The 16591-nt window shown below is 38.4% G+C and overlaps 1 protein-coding gene across 12 annotated transcripts in view; it reads left to right on the top strand.

The window, feature by feature from the left end:
- TIAM2 (TIAM Rac1 associated GEF 2) overlaps nucleotides 1-16591 on the top strand; it is a 310489-nt gene that overhangs the window by 283968 nt on the left and 9930 nt on the right. For all 12 annotated transcript variants that reach the window (XM_069069619.1, XM_069069618.1, XM_069069617.1 and 9 more), the window contains 7 exons: nucleotides 1974-2099; nucleotides 3277-3385; nucleotides 4850-5029; nucleotides 7642-7760; nucleotides 10696-10804; nucleotides 11448-11506; nucleotides 16122-16227. In XM_069069619.1, coding sequence (XP_068925720.1) covers nucleotides 1974-2099; nucleotides 3277-3385; nucleotides 4850-5029; nucleotides 7642-7760; nucleotides 10696-10804; nucleotides 11448-11506; nucleotides 16122-16227 — 808 coding nt within the window. The remainder of the gene's footprint in view (nucleotides 1-1973; nucleotides 2100-3276; nucleotides 3386-4849; nucleotides 5030-7641; nucleotides 7761-10695; nucleotides 10805-11447; nucleotides 11507-16121; nucleotides 16228-16591) is intronic.

Genomic DNA, 16591 nt, shown 5'->3' with positions numbered 1-16591 from the left:
TTAAAAGCTTTTAAATTTCAGTAATCTGCATCATCTCTTCTCACACTTGGTTAAGAATTTTACTTGTAGCCATAGTTGACTAAATGAATAAAGCATTTATTAAGCACTTACATACAAAGTACTGTGCCAAGCCCTGGAGTGACAAACAGAAAAGATAGTCTCTGCTGTTAAGGCCTTCACATTCGAATGGATGATACAGGAAGTTTTCCCTAACCCCTCTTAATTCTAGTGCCTCCCCACCTTCATTGTCTTCTATTCATCCTGTATATTAGTGTGCTTTGTATATATTTGTCTGCCTGTTGTTTCCCCTATTAGATTGTAGGCTCCTTGAAGGCAGCGACTATCTTTTGCCTTTTTGTATCCCCATTACTTAACATAGTGCCTGCTACATTGTAAGTGCTTGATAAATGTTTATTGGTTGATTGGCTATGACTGGGGTATGGAAAGGTTCGGGTCAGCTTGAAAAACCCCACAATCCTTAGGATGGTGTGACCGAGCAGATGTTGATGCTTCTTCTTGAATGCCATATCCACTGATAAAATCACAGTCTGATGTTGAGGCATTTGGCAATGCCAGGCAGGGACTTTGGTGGCCAGGACTTTCCTTTCTGGGTTTTTAGAGCTCTGGGTCTAGCACCTGTAGGAGCAGTTGCTAGGTTGCATCTCCACAGGGAGTGTTTCTGAGGAAGACAGATGGCTGTGGGTGATGGGCTTCAAGCAGCGTTCTGCTCATAGTTGTTAGGTTCTGGTCCTGTGCTGTTCCCAGCAGGATCTGAGAGATGTTGGTCAAGGTGGTAGTGCTCGTTGCCTAGCTTGGTATATGCTCCCTCATCTCTCTCCTTCTGTGTCAGCTAGGTTGCCTTGCATGCTCTGTTTGAGGTAGTTGTTAGTCTGCAGGTAGTTGGTGGGGAAAGCTGGCTCCTTTTCTACAAGAGAAATGGATGCACGTTCCCAGGGCTCCTGTGATGTTCTGCCTGCTAGTGGCAGTTGGTCAGCAGTTGTTGCTAATGGTAATGAGGAAGATGGGTCATTTCTTCACAATAGTTTTTCCCTTCAGGGATAGCTATTGGGGCTACACTACAAGCTGGTCTGGTGGTTTGGGGAGCACTGTTGTTCCCAAGGGTCTTGGCCTGTCTCCATTAGGGTGGTGCTGGTGGTTTGACTTGTCTGGCACATACTGCCTCCTAGCTCTCCCTCTGGGTGTCTTCTTGGTTCAGCTATGCTGGTTGAAAGATATCACCATCCATTTTCTTCCCAATTTTTAAATGATCTGACAAGTATCTATTTGGAACTCATTGTGATACATGGTGTAATTGTTTCATTGGGAATATATTTAAAATGCATTTTAACTCAGAATTCGATTTTCAGATACTCATTTGGTACCATCTCTATCAAGGTGTGCTTTGTGGTATTCATTAAAATATAATTTATAAATTATGTATTATTTTATAATTTATAAAATAAATTTCCCTTTTTGGATGTCAGGATGTAGTTATATCCGTTTTTCACCAAATGATATATTTGGTATGAGGTCTTGTGAAATACTAGGCACTTAATAGATATTGGATCAGATTGAACTAAACCAGTCAATGGTAGATTTGAAAATATAAAGAATCAAGTTTTATGGAGACTCAGTGTGATGTAATGGATAGAAAGTCAGCTTCAGAGTGTATAAGATGTGAGTTCAAATCTTGACTTTGACCCATAGTGGCTATGTGACCCTGGGCAAGTCTCTTAATTCATGGCACCCCTAGGGAACTCTCTGAACTGTAACTTGAAGAGCAGGTGATTATCTGCATTGGAAAAGGCAGTTTCCTCACTAGGAGTTTCTTAACACTGATGAAATTGCACCTACTGAAATGGAGAGGTTAGCAATTAAATCTTTCACTAAAATTCAACCAACACTAAACATGTATTGTGTGGTATTTAAATACTCATGTTCTTTCCTCTGTTCTAATTCTGACCTCTTTGCAGATGGAGTCCCTTTTTGGAAGTTTGCCAGAAATGCTAGAGTTTCAAAAGGTGTTCCTGGAGACCCTAGAGGATGGTATTTCTTCATCCTCTGACTTTAACATACTTGAAACTCCTTCCCAGTTCAGAGTGAGTATTTTGGATTTGCTGTTCTAAAGGAAAATAGTCAGATGCTTCTAGAGAATTCTTAAATAAAGACTTACACTTTTATAGCATTTTATGTTTTCTGAAAAGGTTTCCATACAACCCCATCTAAAACGTGGTGTAGGTTTTATGTTTCATGTTGGAATTGGAAGGAACCCTGCCGATGGCCTCACTTTATAGATGAGGAAATGAAAGGCCAGAAAAGCCAAGTAACTTACCCAGAACCATACACCTGCTATAAGCGATGGAGTTGGAATGGGGTCCACAGCACTTTGGGTACAACCGTTAGGCAGAATGGTAGCCAGGGTTAGGTGAGTGTAAGAGGAAAAAGGCCTGTCCTACTGGATTGAGTGATGGATAGTTTGGCCAGAGTTTATTTAATCCTGCTTTAGACACCATCAGCTCATGTGACTCTGGGCAATTCACTTTGTCTCAGTTTCCTCATCTGCAAAACGAGAATAACAACAGTGCCTCTCTCACAAGATTGTGGGGAAGATTAAAGGAAATACTCGATATAATAAAGAGGCTTGCAAGCCTTAAAGAAAATCCGTGAACTTTAGAAAGAAATGCATGAGAGGCAGTGCGGCAGAGTGGGAAGAGTAATGGGCCTAGAATCACCAGCTTTGATGGTCACCAGCTGTATGGCACCGGGCAAGTAACTTTGCAATATCTGGGCCTTAATTTCCTCATTTGTAAAATCCCTCTGTTATCTACTTTACAAGATTTTAAACCTTAAAGTCATTATTATAGCATGGAAGAAAAGGATTGACACGAATAATTAAAACCTCTATTTATTTATTACTAAATAGACTAAAGACTGAAATCTTTATTAGAATAGCTAAAAAGTAGCTCTTCCTTTGGAGGTGCTGATGATTACTGACCTGTCTGAAAAATGGGCAGCCAAATTCAGTTATTCCACAGACTGGATGAGTATCTCTAAATGATTTCTGAACACACACACACACACATACACACATACACACACACACACACACAGATTAGATATTCACTTTAGGTAACTTCTCTGAATATGGCCACTATACTTTTAGGCTGACTATCCTGAGCAAACACTTGATTGTATCCTGCTAACACTAATTAAACCTAATCTTACTGTGGAAAAAGAAAATGCTCTAATATATTCTGCTTTTTTCCCTCCCCTCAGAAATTACTCTTCTCCCTTGGAGGTTCTTTTCTTTATTATGCAGACCATTTTAAATTGTACAGTGGATTCTGTGCCAATCATATCAAAGTACAAAAAGTTCTAGAGAGAGGTAAGTGGCAATTCTGGGCAATATTCTTATGTACTAATTTCTTTTACTGATGTGATAAATGGAAGGTTTGCAGTTCACAATCTGATGTAGTAAGGAAAGTAGGTAATATCTTTATGGACTTAATCTTTTGCTCTGTTAACTTATGCTCCCCCTACCCTTGCTGCCTATTTTCAGCTTCTTTTTTATGTGGAGTCTTCCTTCAATTAGAATGTAAATTATATACAGGCTGGGACTGTTATTTCATTTCTTCTTGTATCCCCAACTCTTAAAAACAGTGTCTGGCACACAGTAATGCACACTGACTTGATTTGCCTGTGGCTTTGGGCTCGAAAGTGATATTGAATAAAAAATTTCTAATTCGCTTCTACTCAAAGGACAATTATTATCAGGTAGCAGCTAATAACTAAAAATATTTGTTCTCTCTTCTATAATGATGTTTATATTGGTCTTCCTTCTTCATATTCCCATTGCCTAGACCATATCTTAAATTGAAGTTCCCACCCAAATGTTCAGAATGGGAACTCCTGTTAACCCTAAGTCTCATTTATGAGCAATTTGAAGTCAGAACTTACAGAGATATTTTTTTAAAGGCAAAAAGGCTAAGAATTAGCTTATTTTCTATTGCAGTGAAAAGTTCTTTGTCAGAACTGTTTGAAAAGAACTTACATCCATTATAGCCCACTCTATGCCGGTTCTCATGAAGACTTTTCTTTTCAAAGGTCACATATATTTTAATTTACTTAATATTTTTTGTAGGGAGAGAATAGTGCTTTTCAGGTAGTCATTTATGCCAAGGGACAGGGAAAATACAAAAGAATGTGTGAGTCTTTGTTTTCCCACCTGAATCTTTCTTCGAAGTAAACTAGTGTAGGAAATAATTTTTGTCTCAGTAATTTTTTTTCTGTTTACTTATTAATTTCTCTGTGAAAATACTTTCCCCCCTACTTTTTATTTATTTAAAATCCAGATAGCACATTTTCCATGCTTGAACTATCTGAAGAAGCTGAATTTGGTTTTCACTCATAACTTTTTACTTTTGCGTCATCCCTGTTAGATGTCTTTTATGGCAATAATTCAAATGTTGAGACTTTGCTAACAGGATGCTGTGATACAGTTATACATTGATTATTTTTTTCACTAGAGGACATATTGGAATAAAGAAAATATCTAGTTAATGAATTTGAAAGCTCAAAAGTATACCAAACACTAAAAATAGCAGTGCTAGACTCAGGAGGCCACCACTTAAATTCAGTCATCAGTTTAGTTCAGGAAACATTTATTATTATGAACATGGAAACATCCCTGCCCTCAAGTTGCTTACAGTCTAATTAGATGAGATACGTCATATATGGATACAAAATATGCTAAGAGCATAGAGATATAAAGAGTTATCCTTGTTTGATGAGATGACCTGGAGATGCAGCTGCAAACAAGAAGTCTCTTCTTTTGTCTCATGACTTACAGCTAAAACAGACAAAGCATTTAAGGCATTCTTGGATGCTCGAAACCCTACAAAGCAACATGCCTCCACGTTAGAGTCATACCTCATCAAGCCTGTCCAGAGAGTTCTGAAGTACCCTCTGTTGCTCAAAGAGCTAGTGTCCTTGACAGACAATGAGAGTGAGGAACACTATCACCTGACAGGTATGCGACTACTTTCTCATATTAATGTGCTTTTACCAAAGGAAAAGAACACATGTAGCTGTGTGACTTTTCTCTGCCCTCTTCCTTGTGCCTGTATTCTCCCTCTCCACCGATATTATTTGTGAATCTGTTTACTTTTAGGTATGTTATCATTTTAGAAATGTTGGTAACATTCTGGAAATAATATTTTTGAACCTGTGGTGATAGAAACATATGTGGCCTACTGAATGGATGGGATTTCCTGTCTGTATTGTATCCGCATTCAGCTGATCCAAAATGCTGGGGGAGGCTCCATCTTGTGGAGGCCTACTGGCAAAACTCAGTTTAAAACAAGTATTTTGCAAGGACCAAATGCTTATGCTTTTTGCATGCTCTTCCTGGCTTTTATCACTTTGTATGACTTCAGAGATCTAGAGCTTAGAAATATATGTCATTGATTGCAAATAGTATATAAGCAGTTCCCTTTGATATAAAGGAGAATGCTCTGTTAATAACTAGAAGAGATATCTAGCCTCTCTTCATCAAGCCATACTTTCAGCTAGGGGAGATAAAGAAAATCACTGAAGAAACAATTTATTATTAAACATTATCTTTCAGGAGTAATGGGGCAATATTTTTTTTAAATAGCTGAATTCATCTTACATTTTAAAAAGTCATTCATGCCTTAGTGTTCAGAACAGCAAAAGCCATGGGTACCTTTTGGGGGGAAATATATTGATCCAGGTTTCCTTTGGAATTACACTTTTTTGTCATCCAAGCTAATTCCTAGATGAAAGGACATATTCTGTGCTAGCTACAATGTCTAAGAAGTATCTAGCACAATTGTGACCTCTTAGTGGGAATGGTTAAAATCTTTTCTCTTAACCTTTTCACCAGACATAAATTGTTTAGTTTCTCTGAGAAACTAAACAAATTAAATAGGGCTACTTCATGTGAAGAACACTGACTTTGAAGTTGTACCTACTATCTTACTTGCTTTGTGACTTTATGGAAGTCATTACATATTTTTTGGTGTTACTATTTTCCCATCAGTCCCCAGAGTGCCTCCTAGAAATGTAGGCCATGTAAACTCTGTGGATGCTCACTTATCCCAACTTCCAGGCCCACTGATGAGTCAGGTCCCTAGAGTTTGGCTGTATCTCCCTTGAGGGGTCAGTAATGATTGTTGAAAGACATCAACTTCATTCCTACATGCATCTCTCTACAAGATTAGCCGTTGAGAATCATTTGGCCAGCCAGATGGCTTTTAGAAAGGCACATTTATTAAGATAGTACATTAAGGAGGCCAGCTAGGTGGTACAGTGAAAAGAGCACCGGCCCTGGAGTCAGGAGGACCTGAGTTTAAATCCGGCCTCAGACACTTAACACAAAAAACTAGCCATGTGACCTTGGGCAAGTCACTTAACCCCAGTTGCCCTCTAAAAAGCAAAAACAAACAAACAAACAAAAAAAAGATAGTACATTAAGAATACATACATAAGACAGACCCCCAAAGGTCTGTACCATGTACACATTGCAAGGGAAAGTGGGCTCAATTTTAGAGAACATATATGGCGAAGAGGTGAGTCACACACTGTGGTTTCTGGAAGTCCTTTCTTCTATTTGTAGTTTTCTTCCCTTGTCCTTAAGAAGTTCTCCTTTTGCCCAGAATGCACTTCTGCCAGCTAATTGAGAATGCCTTTTAGGACACTGATGGGAAGGGGGGAAGTGTAGCATCCTCTGGATTTATAAACTTTAAAGCTCCACACAAATACTTGTTATTATTCATTGAGTTTTTCATTTTACATATGAGGAAGCTGAAACCCATTGCCAAGGGTCACAGAGCAGTTTTTTTTTTCTTTTTGGAGGGCAGTTGGTGTTAATTAAGCGACTTGCTCGAGGTCACATGGCTAGTTTTTTGTATTAATTGTCTGAGGTCGGATTTGAACTCAGGTCCTCCTGACTCCAGGGCTGGTGCTCTATTCACTGTGCCACCTGGCTGCCCCTGTCACAGAGCAATTTAGTGGCAGGTGAAGGACTAGAACTTGGAGTTCCTGATCCCCAGTTCAGTGCTCTTTCTACTAATTCATGCAGCTTATTTATTTATACTGAAATTAGCAAATGTTTAGGCAGAACTTTACCTTTAAAGAGTAGTTTTTATTTTTCAGTTAGCTAGCATTTATTTTCTCTCCCTCTCCACTCCCCAAATTTGAGGGGAACAAAAGAAAAAGAAACCCTTTACCCATTCCAAGTTGCATAGTCAAGCAATCCCAATTCCTCCATTTTCCTGAATGGTGGTTTTTAAAGCTGTGTCCCTGTGGATCATAAGTGTAATGGCTGATCCCTAGAGTCAGATCAGTTATAAGACATGTTTATAATTCATCTTAATGCACAAGAAGTATCTTGGTATGGTTCCTTAAGATGAAAACATGTGGCTTGAGAAACTGCAGAACCCTATCAACAGGTAAGATTGATTGATGCTGCTGTGTTTGGACTGTCTTCAGTGTTTGTTCCTGGCTACATTTAGAGTCTTCACATTATGACTGTGGGTGGCTTTAAAAACACACACTTACAATAAGGTAATTCATTAGTAATATGCAAAAGATCAATTGCATTTGTTTTTAATACTGCAGAAGCACTGAAGGCAATGGAAAAGGTAGCAAGTCATATCAATGAAATGCAGAAAATATACGAAGATTATGGCACTGTATTTGACCAGCTTGTAGCAGACCAGAGTGGGACAGAGAAGGAGGTAAGGCTTCTTCTCCCATGTACTGTATTTACGCATGAGGGGCAGTCTGGAATCATTGGCTCCTTGGGTCAGCAGGGGCCTGACAGACAGGTCATGTCATCTCAGACTGAATTACGGAAGTCTTTGTAAATTGATTTATAATTGACCTCCTAGAAAAGGTTAGATTGCAATTGTAATAGTCTACTACAAGCTTATATAAGAAGAAAGCAATGAAGCTTCTTTTTCAAATGCATTTTAGACTTTGCATATTCCAAGGTTTAAAATTTTATTTCAGTTATATTACTTTCTTATTTATCTTTGCATATCATGAAATACATATAAGAAACAATGTAATTGTACATATAAGAAACAATTGTAATTCCCTGAATGTAACTTAGCAGATTTTTACTAAACATTCAGTTTAGCGGACGTTTATTAGGCTTTTGCCGGGGTCGAGTACTGTGATACGACACTTAGTTACCCATCCTCATGGTTCTTAGATTAAGTTCTGTAGGGGAAGGTGACACAGAGCAAAAGGGCCTGGACCTATGATGTCAGTGATATAGGGATTTCCCATGAGAAAACTCTCTGGATCCAGGTGGGGCAGCATCTTCTCTATGATTGCTAGTCTTGGAACTGAGAACTGAACTTCATTGCCCAGGGTCACACAGCCCGGAGGTATCAGAAGTGGGGTGAAGACATGTCTTTCTGTTGTTCAGGCCAGTCTTTCATCTATTATACTACATTGCCTCTCGTGACATACAGAAATGCTGTAATAAAAATTGAAGTTCATTAGCGATGTGCACATTCAAGTTCTATGGTGATGTACAATGGGAATGGTTGATGATGGACCGGGGGAATCTGTGAAGGTTTCAAGGATGGATTTAACATTTGAGTTAGACTTTAAAAGATAGGGAGGAGTTCAACAGATAAAGGACAAGTAAGGTGTAAGGGAGGGTGTGAACAAAGCATGTGAGTGCACGGGGCAATTTAGGGGACAAGTAGTTCAGCTTGGGGGCAGCAAGGTGGCACAGTGGGTAGAGTGCCGGGTCTGAAGTCAGGAAGAATCATCATCCTGAGTTAAAACATGGCCTCAAATACTTACTAGCTTTGTGACCCTGGGCAAGTCATTTAACCGTGTTTGCATCAGTTTCCTCATCTGAAAAATGAGCTGGAGCAGGAAATGGCAAACTGCTTCAGTGTCTCTGCCAAGAAAACCCCAAATGGGGCCACAAAGAATTGAACATGACTGAAAATGACTGAACAGCAACAACAAAGTTCAGTTTGAGCACAGAAAATGTGGTAGGAATAGTATGAGGTAAAGCCAAAACGATAGAATAGTCCAAGATTATAGAGTGTCTTGAACTTGAGGCAAAGGGATTTGAGAATCAACAGGGAGCCATTGAAGATTTTTGATCAAGGGGTGATGTGACTAAATTGTATTGTTTAACAATGAGATAAAAACACTCAGTGAGTTTCTTCTGTGTGCAAGGTACTGTGGGGAATACAAAGAAATGGAATATATAGTCTTTTGCCACAATGAGTTTACAACATAGTTTGGGAGCTAAGGTATATCCTCATAGAAAAACAAATAACAGTCCAAAGCAGTAATAGTCAAATACACAATGAGTGATGGGCCCATTGCTACTGGAATTCAGAGTATAAGAGGGACCAGTGTGGAGGTCTTGGGGTACTTGGACCTCGGTACTTCATGGACCTCGGGGTTAGGGTTTAAGATGGCTTAGAATTGGAGAACAAAGCAGGGATGCCATTCTAAGCTATGGGAATGGTTTAAGAAAAATCAGGAAAGCATGAAAGGTGTAGTTTGGGTAGACCTGTCTGGGAGGAAGAATGGAAAGATTACAGCAAGCTTACAGAGGGAATTTGGGAAGGTGATTGTAGAGAAACATACATTTTTACCAGCTTATCACTTAAATGTTTCCTTGACGTACATCTGATTGCCTTACATTTTTAAGTAGGACAGTTGGAAAGGGGTACCTGCTTATTTTTAAGGCTAGTATAACTAATGAAGACAGTGATCCTTAATTTAAGTTTTGAAATTGTGCCTACCCATTCTAAAAGTGAAGGAGAGAAGTGGGTACAAAGGTGGGAAGTGTAAGTGGATTTTAGCTCGAGGTAAGGAAGAATAAATAGTCCAACAGCGAGAGTAGGAATAGGAATGAAAGAGGCTGCCTTAGTAGGGAGTGAATTCTCATCCCTGGAGGAATTGATGCACTGGGCAGGAATTGGACTAGATGACTTCTTGGGCTCCTTCCAGTTTGGAGATTCTAGATGTCATTTCTGTGCTCTTTTCTGGTTGGTACATAGCTCTTTTTATATGACCCTGCTTTTAACCTTCTGACAGGGAACAAAATGGCCTAAGGAGAAAGAGACTATTTGGAAGCCAACAGGAGTTTTAAAAACACTAATGTCCTAATTCTGTCCGTTCCTGGCCTCGTAATTTTTGTTAATAGGCCTGCAGAGGTTTATGAATTAGAGAAGATAAATGAACTTGATCCTGGACTATGCATTAAAGGGTCAGCATGGACACTGCAGTCTTATTAATGATGATATACATGCATCATAAGACTCATCTCCTAGGTTTATAGATTATAAACTTTATGATAGATCATAATAAAAGGAAATGCTTTCGTAGATTATTTCCCATATCAGCTCAATATTCTCTAATACTTTTTGTGGCAGAGGAGATGTTGACCTGCATTGGTAAAGGGAGTCTCCTCATCTGAGAGTTCCCTATAGCAGTGAAATCCCAGACCTGGTCTCTATCTTCTATCACTCACTGTATATTTTCTAAAACACCTTCATATTCATGGCACCAATCTTAAGTCTTAATTATTATAGAGGTCACGATAGTGTGCACGTTAGTGCAATTGGTCATGCAAAGGAATGAAGCCGAGTGGTAATTGTATATGTTCTTTTTTTAATGACAATATAGGTTACAGAACTTTCCATGGGAGAGCTCCTACTCCACTCTACAGTTTCCTGGCTGAATCCTTTTCTGTCTCTAGGAAAAGCAAGGAAGGATCTTGAGCTTACAGTATTTGGTTAGTATTTCATTAAAGACTCAGACTCTGGAACAGAAAGCATTGACGGTGAATGGAGAGTCCATCTCTAACAAACCACTAAATGAGCCAATCGCCTGATTTTGATGTGGGAGTTAGAATAGAGCTCCTTGTCATGCTTTGAGTTAGTAAGTGATGCAGTGCTGGTCCTTGCTATTTTAAAGAATGTGTCACAGTCTCATCTACACACTTATTATCTTGTCCTCATCTTTCCCTCCCTACCCCACTTTCACCCCAAGCTGTTCAGCTTGGTAGTTCTCACTAAAAGTGATAAGAACAGATCTCCTGAAGCTGTTTAGAAGCCTGCTCTCTTATTAGCCTGCCATTTTTGTCTTAGCAAAGTTCTCCCAAGGACAAGAGAGCAAGTGTAGACAGTGTTTAGTTACTGCAATGAACACCGAGTGCTTGTCTCCTCCCCCCCTTCCCCAAAGTAAATGCCATGTTCCATTTGAGAGAATAGCTTTTAAATAAGCAGGTTCCTCTGCATAATTCAAATATGAACAGAAGGAAGCACTATCTTTTGCTTCACATCCTGGCATAGTTTGATGTCTTATAAAATAACATTTATTTTGAAAGGCTTTGTTCCACTTTGGTTAATTCCTTTTCTTTTCCCCCCTTTTTTTAGTTTTTAAGAGAGCTGTCATACTGGTTTATAAAGAAAATTGCAAACTGAAGAAGAAATTGGTAAGACTGGAAATAATAATCATTAAAATTATCCTTTTCTGTGTACCTGACCTTCATTATTGTGTTAAAGTTAAAAACATACATTAGCTGGTTTTACTTATTCCTGACATAGTGAAGCAATTCACATGCATGAGGTTAGAGAAATCTTGGCGCCCACCCCACAGGTAAACATGTCCATTTTAGCAGCAGTGTAGAAGGACCTGTGAGGGTAATTCTCTCACTGGCAAGGACCCTGTACCTTAGGTCATTCCTAGCATCAGGAAGAACAGTGAGGAGAATAAATGCAGTGTAATGGTGGGAAAAGGCAGAGAGAAAGAATAACTACGGTTGCTAGGCAGGGGCTCTTCCAAATCATGACATTAAAAAAAGAAAAAGAAAAAAAGATTGGTGCTTATGTGCTGCAACTAACAAGCAAACCCCAGCAGGAAATAGAATGGAGAGAAACTAAATACAAAATAAAATGTGGGCAGCTCTCTTGCTTCAGTGTGTTGTCTGATTATAACCACAGAGTTAAAGAGTTACTGAGAATATGATATTTTTTTTCCCATTAGGAAATTCCCCTTGCCTGTACCCACCCAGCTGGCCACTAGGGGTTCCAGGGCTTTAGAAAATATAAATATATAAGATGTGTGATGAATCAGTCAATCAGCCAGCATGTATTAAGTCCATACGTACCCGGCACTGTGCATTTAATAGAGTACAAGACATGTGTTAACATATAGTAGCAACTTACAGTTCTTAACTGAGCACAAAAGTTATCCAGAGACACTACAACTAAACAGGAGGAGAGCAAGTGTGTAGTTGAAGAGCACTAGACTGGGAGTCAGAAAACCCAGGCTGTAAATTCTGATTGATTCTCTTATACATAATAGCAACCGTCTTACCTGCTCATAGGGTTGTTGGGAGATTGTCTATGACTTCATTAGTCTTAAGCATTCCATCCATCTACTATGCCATACATATGGGAAATATATAGAAAAAATTAGAAATACCAAGGGTTTCATCTGAAACAGTGGTTCAATTGTGTGTGTGTCTGCATGCATACACACATGTTCACACGCATGTATACACACATATTCCTTACTGATATCCACCAATGTGGAATATGATATCCATCACAACAAAATATTGGCCAACCAGGACTTATTCACATAAAATATAATGCTCATTAAATTTAACCGTATTTGTGAAATCTGTAAGTTTTCCTTATTAATGGTTCATTACAGGCCAGTCTCCTGAATCAGACTAACATTCACTTAGCTTTTAGACCTGAAGTAACAGCTGAGATAATTCATACATTTGGCAGGTCTTTTTTCCTGTTGACATTACCTTTTGGCTTTAGAAACTGTATTTTCACTGGGGCTTTCTTGAATTCTGACAGGGTCACAGAAGGGAAGAGTGGTAGCTATTTATGCCACACTATAATAAGCTAAAAGAAGGATAAATAAGCTCCTTCTTCTTCCTGTGCACCCCTCTTATGCTTCAAGTGTTTGCTACAGTGCCAAGGAAGAGCCTAGTTCTCGGCTGCTAAGTAACAGCATCATTGACAAAAAGTATGATAACACTTTTCATTCTGTGATAACATGTAACAAAGGCAGACACAAATATTGTTATTATAGACTACTTAAAACTAAAAATGGCTTATCTATCCTCTAATGGTAAACTCTTCTAAGTTTACTTCTTATATTAATAATGGTTACATAGTAGCAGGTTAGACAATATTATTCTCATTTGAAATAGTGGCTACTTTGCCCATTTTGACATTTGAGACAATCAGTTAACAAGCATTAGTGTCTTTTATTTGCTAGGCATACCTGGCAGCTTGTATATAAACACAGAATTAAATAACCTTTACCCTTAAAGAACTTACATTCTCCTGGAGGAGACATATTCATATATAAATATATTCCAAATAATAAATAAATGCATATAAATAAATAATCCAAATAAAATAAATTTAAAAATCCAAATAAATAAATACAAGTAGTTATGGATTAAGTGTACTAGCAGTTATAGAGATGAGGAAAGTTTTCCTGTAGAAGGTTGGGCTGGGGTGTGAAGGAAGTGAGGAATTTTGTGAGGTGGAGGTGAAAAGGGAGTTCATTTAGACATGGTGGATGGCCAGTACAAAAGCATGGAGGTTGGAGATACAATCCCATAGAAGGCAGAAAAGGCAAGTTTGGGAGGACCATGAAGTATGGGAAAGAGTAATGCATGAGGCTGAAAAGATCTGTTGGATCCAGATTGTGAAGGACTTTAAAAGTTTGTATTTTATCCAAGATGCGTCAGGAATCCCTATAGGGTCTTGATTAGGGGAATGATATGGTCAGATCTGTGCTTAAGGAAAATAATTTTGGTATCTATGTAGGAGATAGACTAGAACAGGGAAAGACTTGATGTAGGGGGACCAATTAGGAAGCCATTGCATTAGTCTAGAGGAGAGATGAAGGCCTGAACTAAGGGGCTCTCTGTTTGAATAGAGGATTAGATGTGAGAGGTGCTGTGGAGGTAGAAGAAAGATCTGGCAAATGATTAGATGTGTGGAGTGAAGAAGAATTGAGGATGATGCTGAAGTTATGAACCCATGAGGGTAGAAAAATGATGGTGCCATTGACAGAATTGGGAAGTTTGGAAGAGGGAGGAGTTGGGGGTGGGGAACAGGGAACATCATATTGAGTTTGAGATATAGCCAGGACATCCAGTTTTGAAGTGTCCAGCAAGCAGTTGGTGATGTGGAATTGAAACTCAGGAGACAGACTGGATATGATATATTGATCTTGGAATCATCATAGAAATAATAATTAAACTCTTTTAAAGGTAGGGAACTGATTAGATCACTGAGAGAAAGTATACAGTAATTAGAGAAGACTGAAGACAGAGCTTTGGAAAATACTCCTACTCACAAGGGAGGATATGGATGATGAATTTACAAAGAGCCAACAAAGGAGACTTCGGAGTCATCAGGCAGGAGAATAAGGAGAGAGCAAAGTAACAAAAACTTTAAATGTTGAAGAGGAGAGGGAAGAGCAGAGAGAGGAAGAATAGTGTTAAATGAAACAGAGAAGTTGAGAAGGATGAGGACTGAGAAAAACCCATTAGATCTGGCTGTTAAGGCATGGTTGGTAACTTTGGAGAGAGAAATTTCAGTTGAGTGATGAAGATGGAGCCAGACTGCAAAGGGCTTAAGACTAAGTGAGAGGTGAGCACTGGAGGAATGAATTTTACTGGCAAAGGTAGTAGGTATCTCAGACAGATCAGTCACAAATATATATGTTACACATAATTCCTGTTCCCACTTTATTTAAATATAAAATATTCGAGAGTTTTCCTTAAAAAAGAGCTTTTTGTTTGACCTCTTTTACCTAGCACAAAAATCAACATTTCTATATAGCAATTGATAATAGAAAGAGAAGTTCCAGTCAAAGTAACTTCAAAATGCATATGAAAATCAAGAAGTCAATTTACCAAAGCACACTGAAAACATATACATATATAGTATGTAGTCATATATGACATATTGACATATAATGCATTCATAATATATAGTACATATTATATATCAACTTGATTATATTAATATAACAAAATATATTCAATTGAATGTTTATACACACATACACATGATTCCAAAACATTTTTTTTAATTCAAGAATTTGAATGGAGAGATTTTTCAGAACTCATGACTGAGCCATACCAATATAATAAAAATAATGATACAGATTTGGTACTATAGCAATCAAAATACAAAAAAAAAAATTCTTTTGGAGAAATAAAAGATCTTGAATCTTAGTGGAAACAATGAAAAAAACGAGACAATGCCCTTCCAACTTTCACTTTTGCTCAAGTGTTTTAACATTTTTTTAAAAGAGAAATGAAAGATAAATTATTTACTTGTGAAAAACTGAACCACTAAGGGAAGCATTTGTTTTGGCTATTTGTCTTCTTTTCCTTTTTCAAAATTCTTAAATGATTCTGGAGGATTTATAGGGTAATGTTCAAACTCTTTAATATGGTATTCAAGGCTTTCCAAAAGTTAACCACAATCTGCTTTTCTATGTTTATCTCTTTTTTCTCCCCTACATGGACTCATGCTCAATCCATGATGCCCGTGTCTGTGTCCTTCCTATTCATATAGACTGGAAGCTCCTGTAGGGTAGGGGCCATGTCCTATTCATCTTTTAGTTCCTTACCACCCTAAGCATAGCAGAAGCTTCATCAATATTATAGGCAATGAGGTGGTACAGTGGGTAGAGCCCTGGGTCTGGAGTAAGGAGCACCCTAGTTTGAATCTAGCCCCAGACACTTGACAACTTTGTGACCCTGAGCAAGTCACTTAATCTCTGTTTGCCTGTTTCCTCAAAGGTAAAATGGGAGTAATAACAGTGCCTACCTGCCAGTTGTTGAGGGGATCAAATGAGATATTTGTAAAGCACTTAGCACAGTGTGGGGCACATAGTAGGCACGATATATGTCCTTATTCCCTTCTAGTCTTCTCTATCCCCATTTGTTGAGTGATGAAATAGAAGCAAGGTAAAGTTCCCTGCAGATAGGAAATATAGGCAGCTTTTCCTAGACAAGAATGTTCATTTCCTTTTCATGGTTTTTCAATTTGTAGCCCTCCAGTTCCCGACCTTCACATGTTCACGGTGACTTGGACCCATTCAAATTCCGGTGGCTAATTCCCTTATCTGCTCTTCAAGTCAGACTGGGAAACGCAGCAGGTAAAAAAAAAAAAATCCCACATAATACAGTAGCAGGTAAAAGAAAGGAAAGCTTCTCTGAACAAAAGAATTTTTGAACTATAAAGGACCTTAGACTCCAACTAAATTAAACCATCTTTTCACAGAAGAGAAAGCTGTGGCCCAAAGCGCTGAAGGAAGTCAACTAGCTAATGGTAGAGCTGAGATGAGGCCTTCTGACTCCCAGGCCAGGAAAACGTCCACTGTAGAGTCAGTTATAAATTTGATTTTTAAAAATTATTGGCAAAGTCAGTTGTCTTTGATGGTTCTACTTTGTAAGCATCTTTCTCTTTCCTCATTTTTGCTACTACAGCTAATTATTTTTTATGGTAACCTTTGGTTCTCT

The sequence above is a fragment of the Petaurus breviceps genome, unplaced genomic scaffold (genome assembly GCF_028583685.1).
Source record: "Petaurus breviceps papuanus isolate PSGF00001 unplaced genomic scaffold, PetGlider_PUasm1.0 90784, whole genome shotgun sequence".
NCBI lineage: Eukaryota > Metazoa > Chordata > Mammalia > Diprotodontia > Petauridae > Petaurus > Petaurus breviceps.
This window is presented reverse-complemented; position numbering and strand designations above follow the sequence as displayed.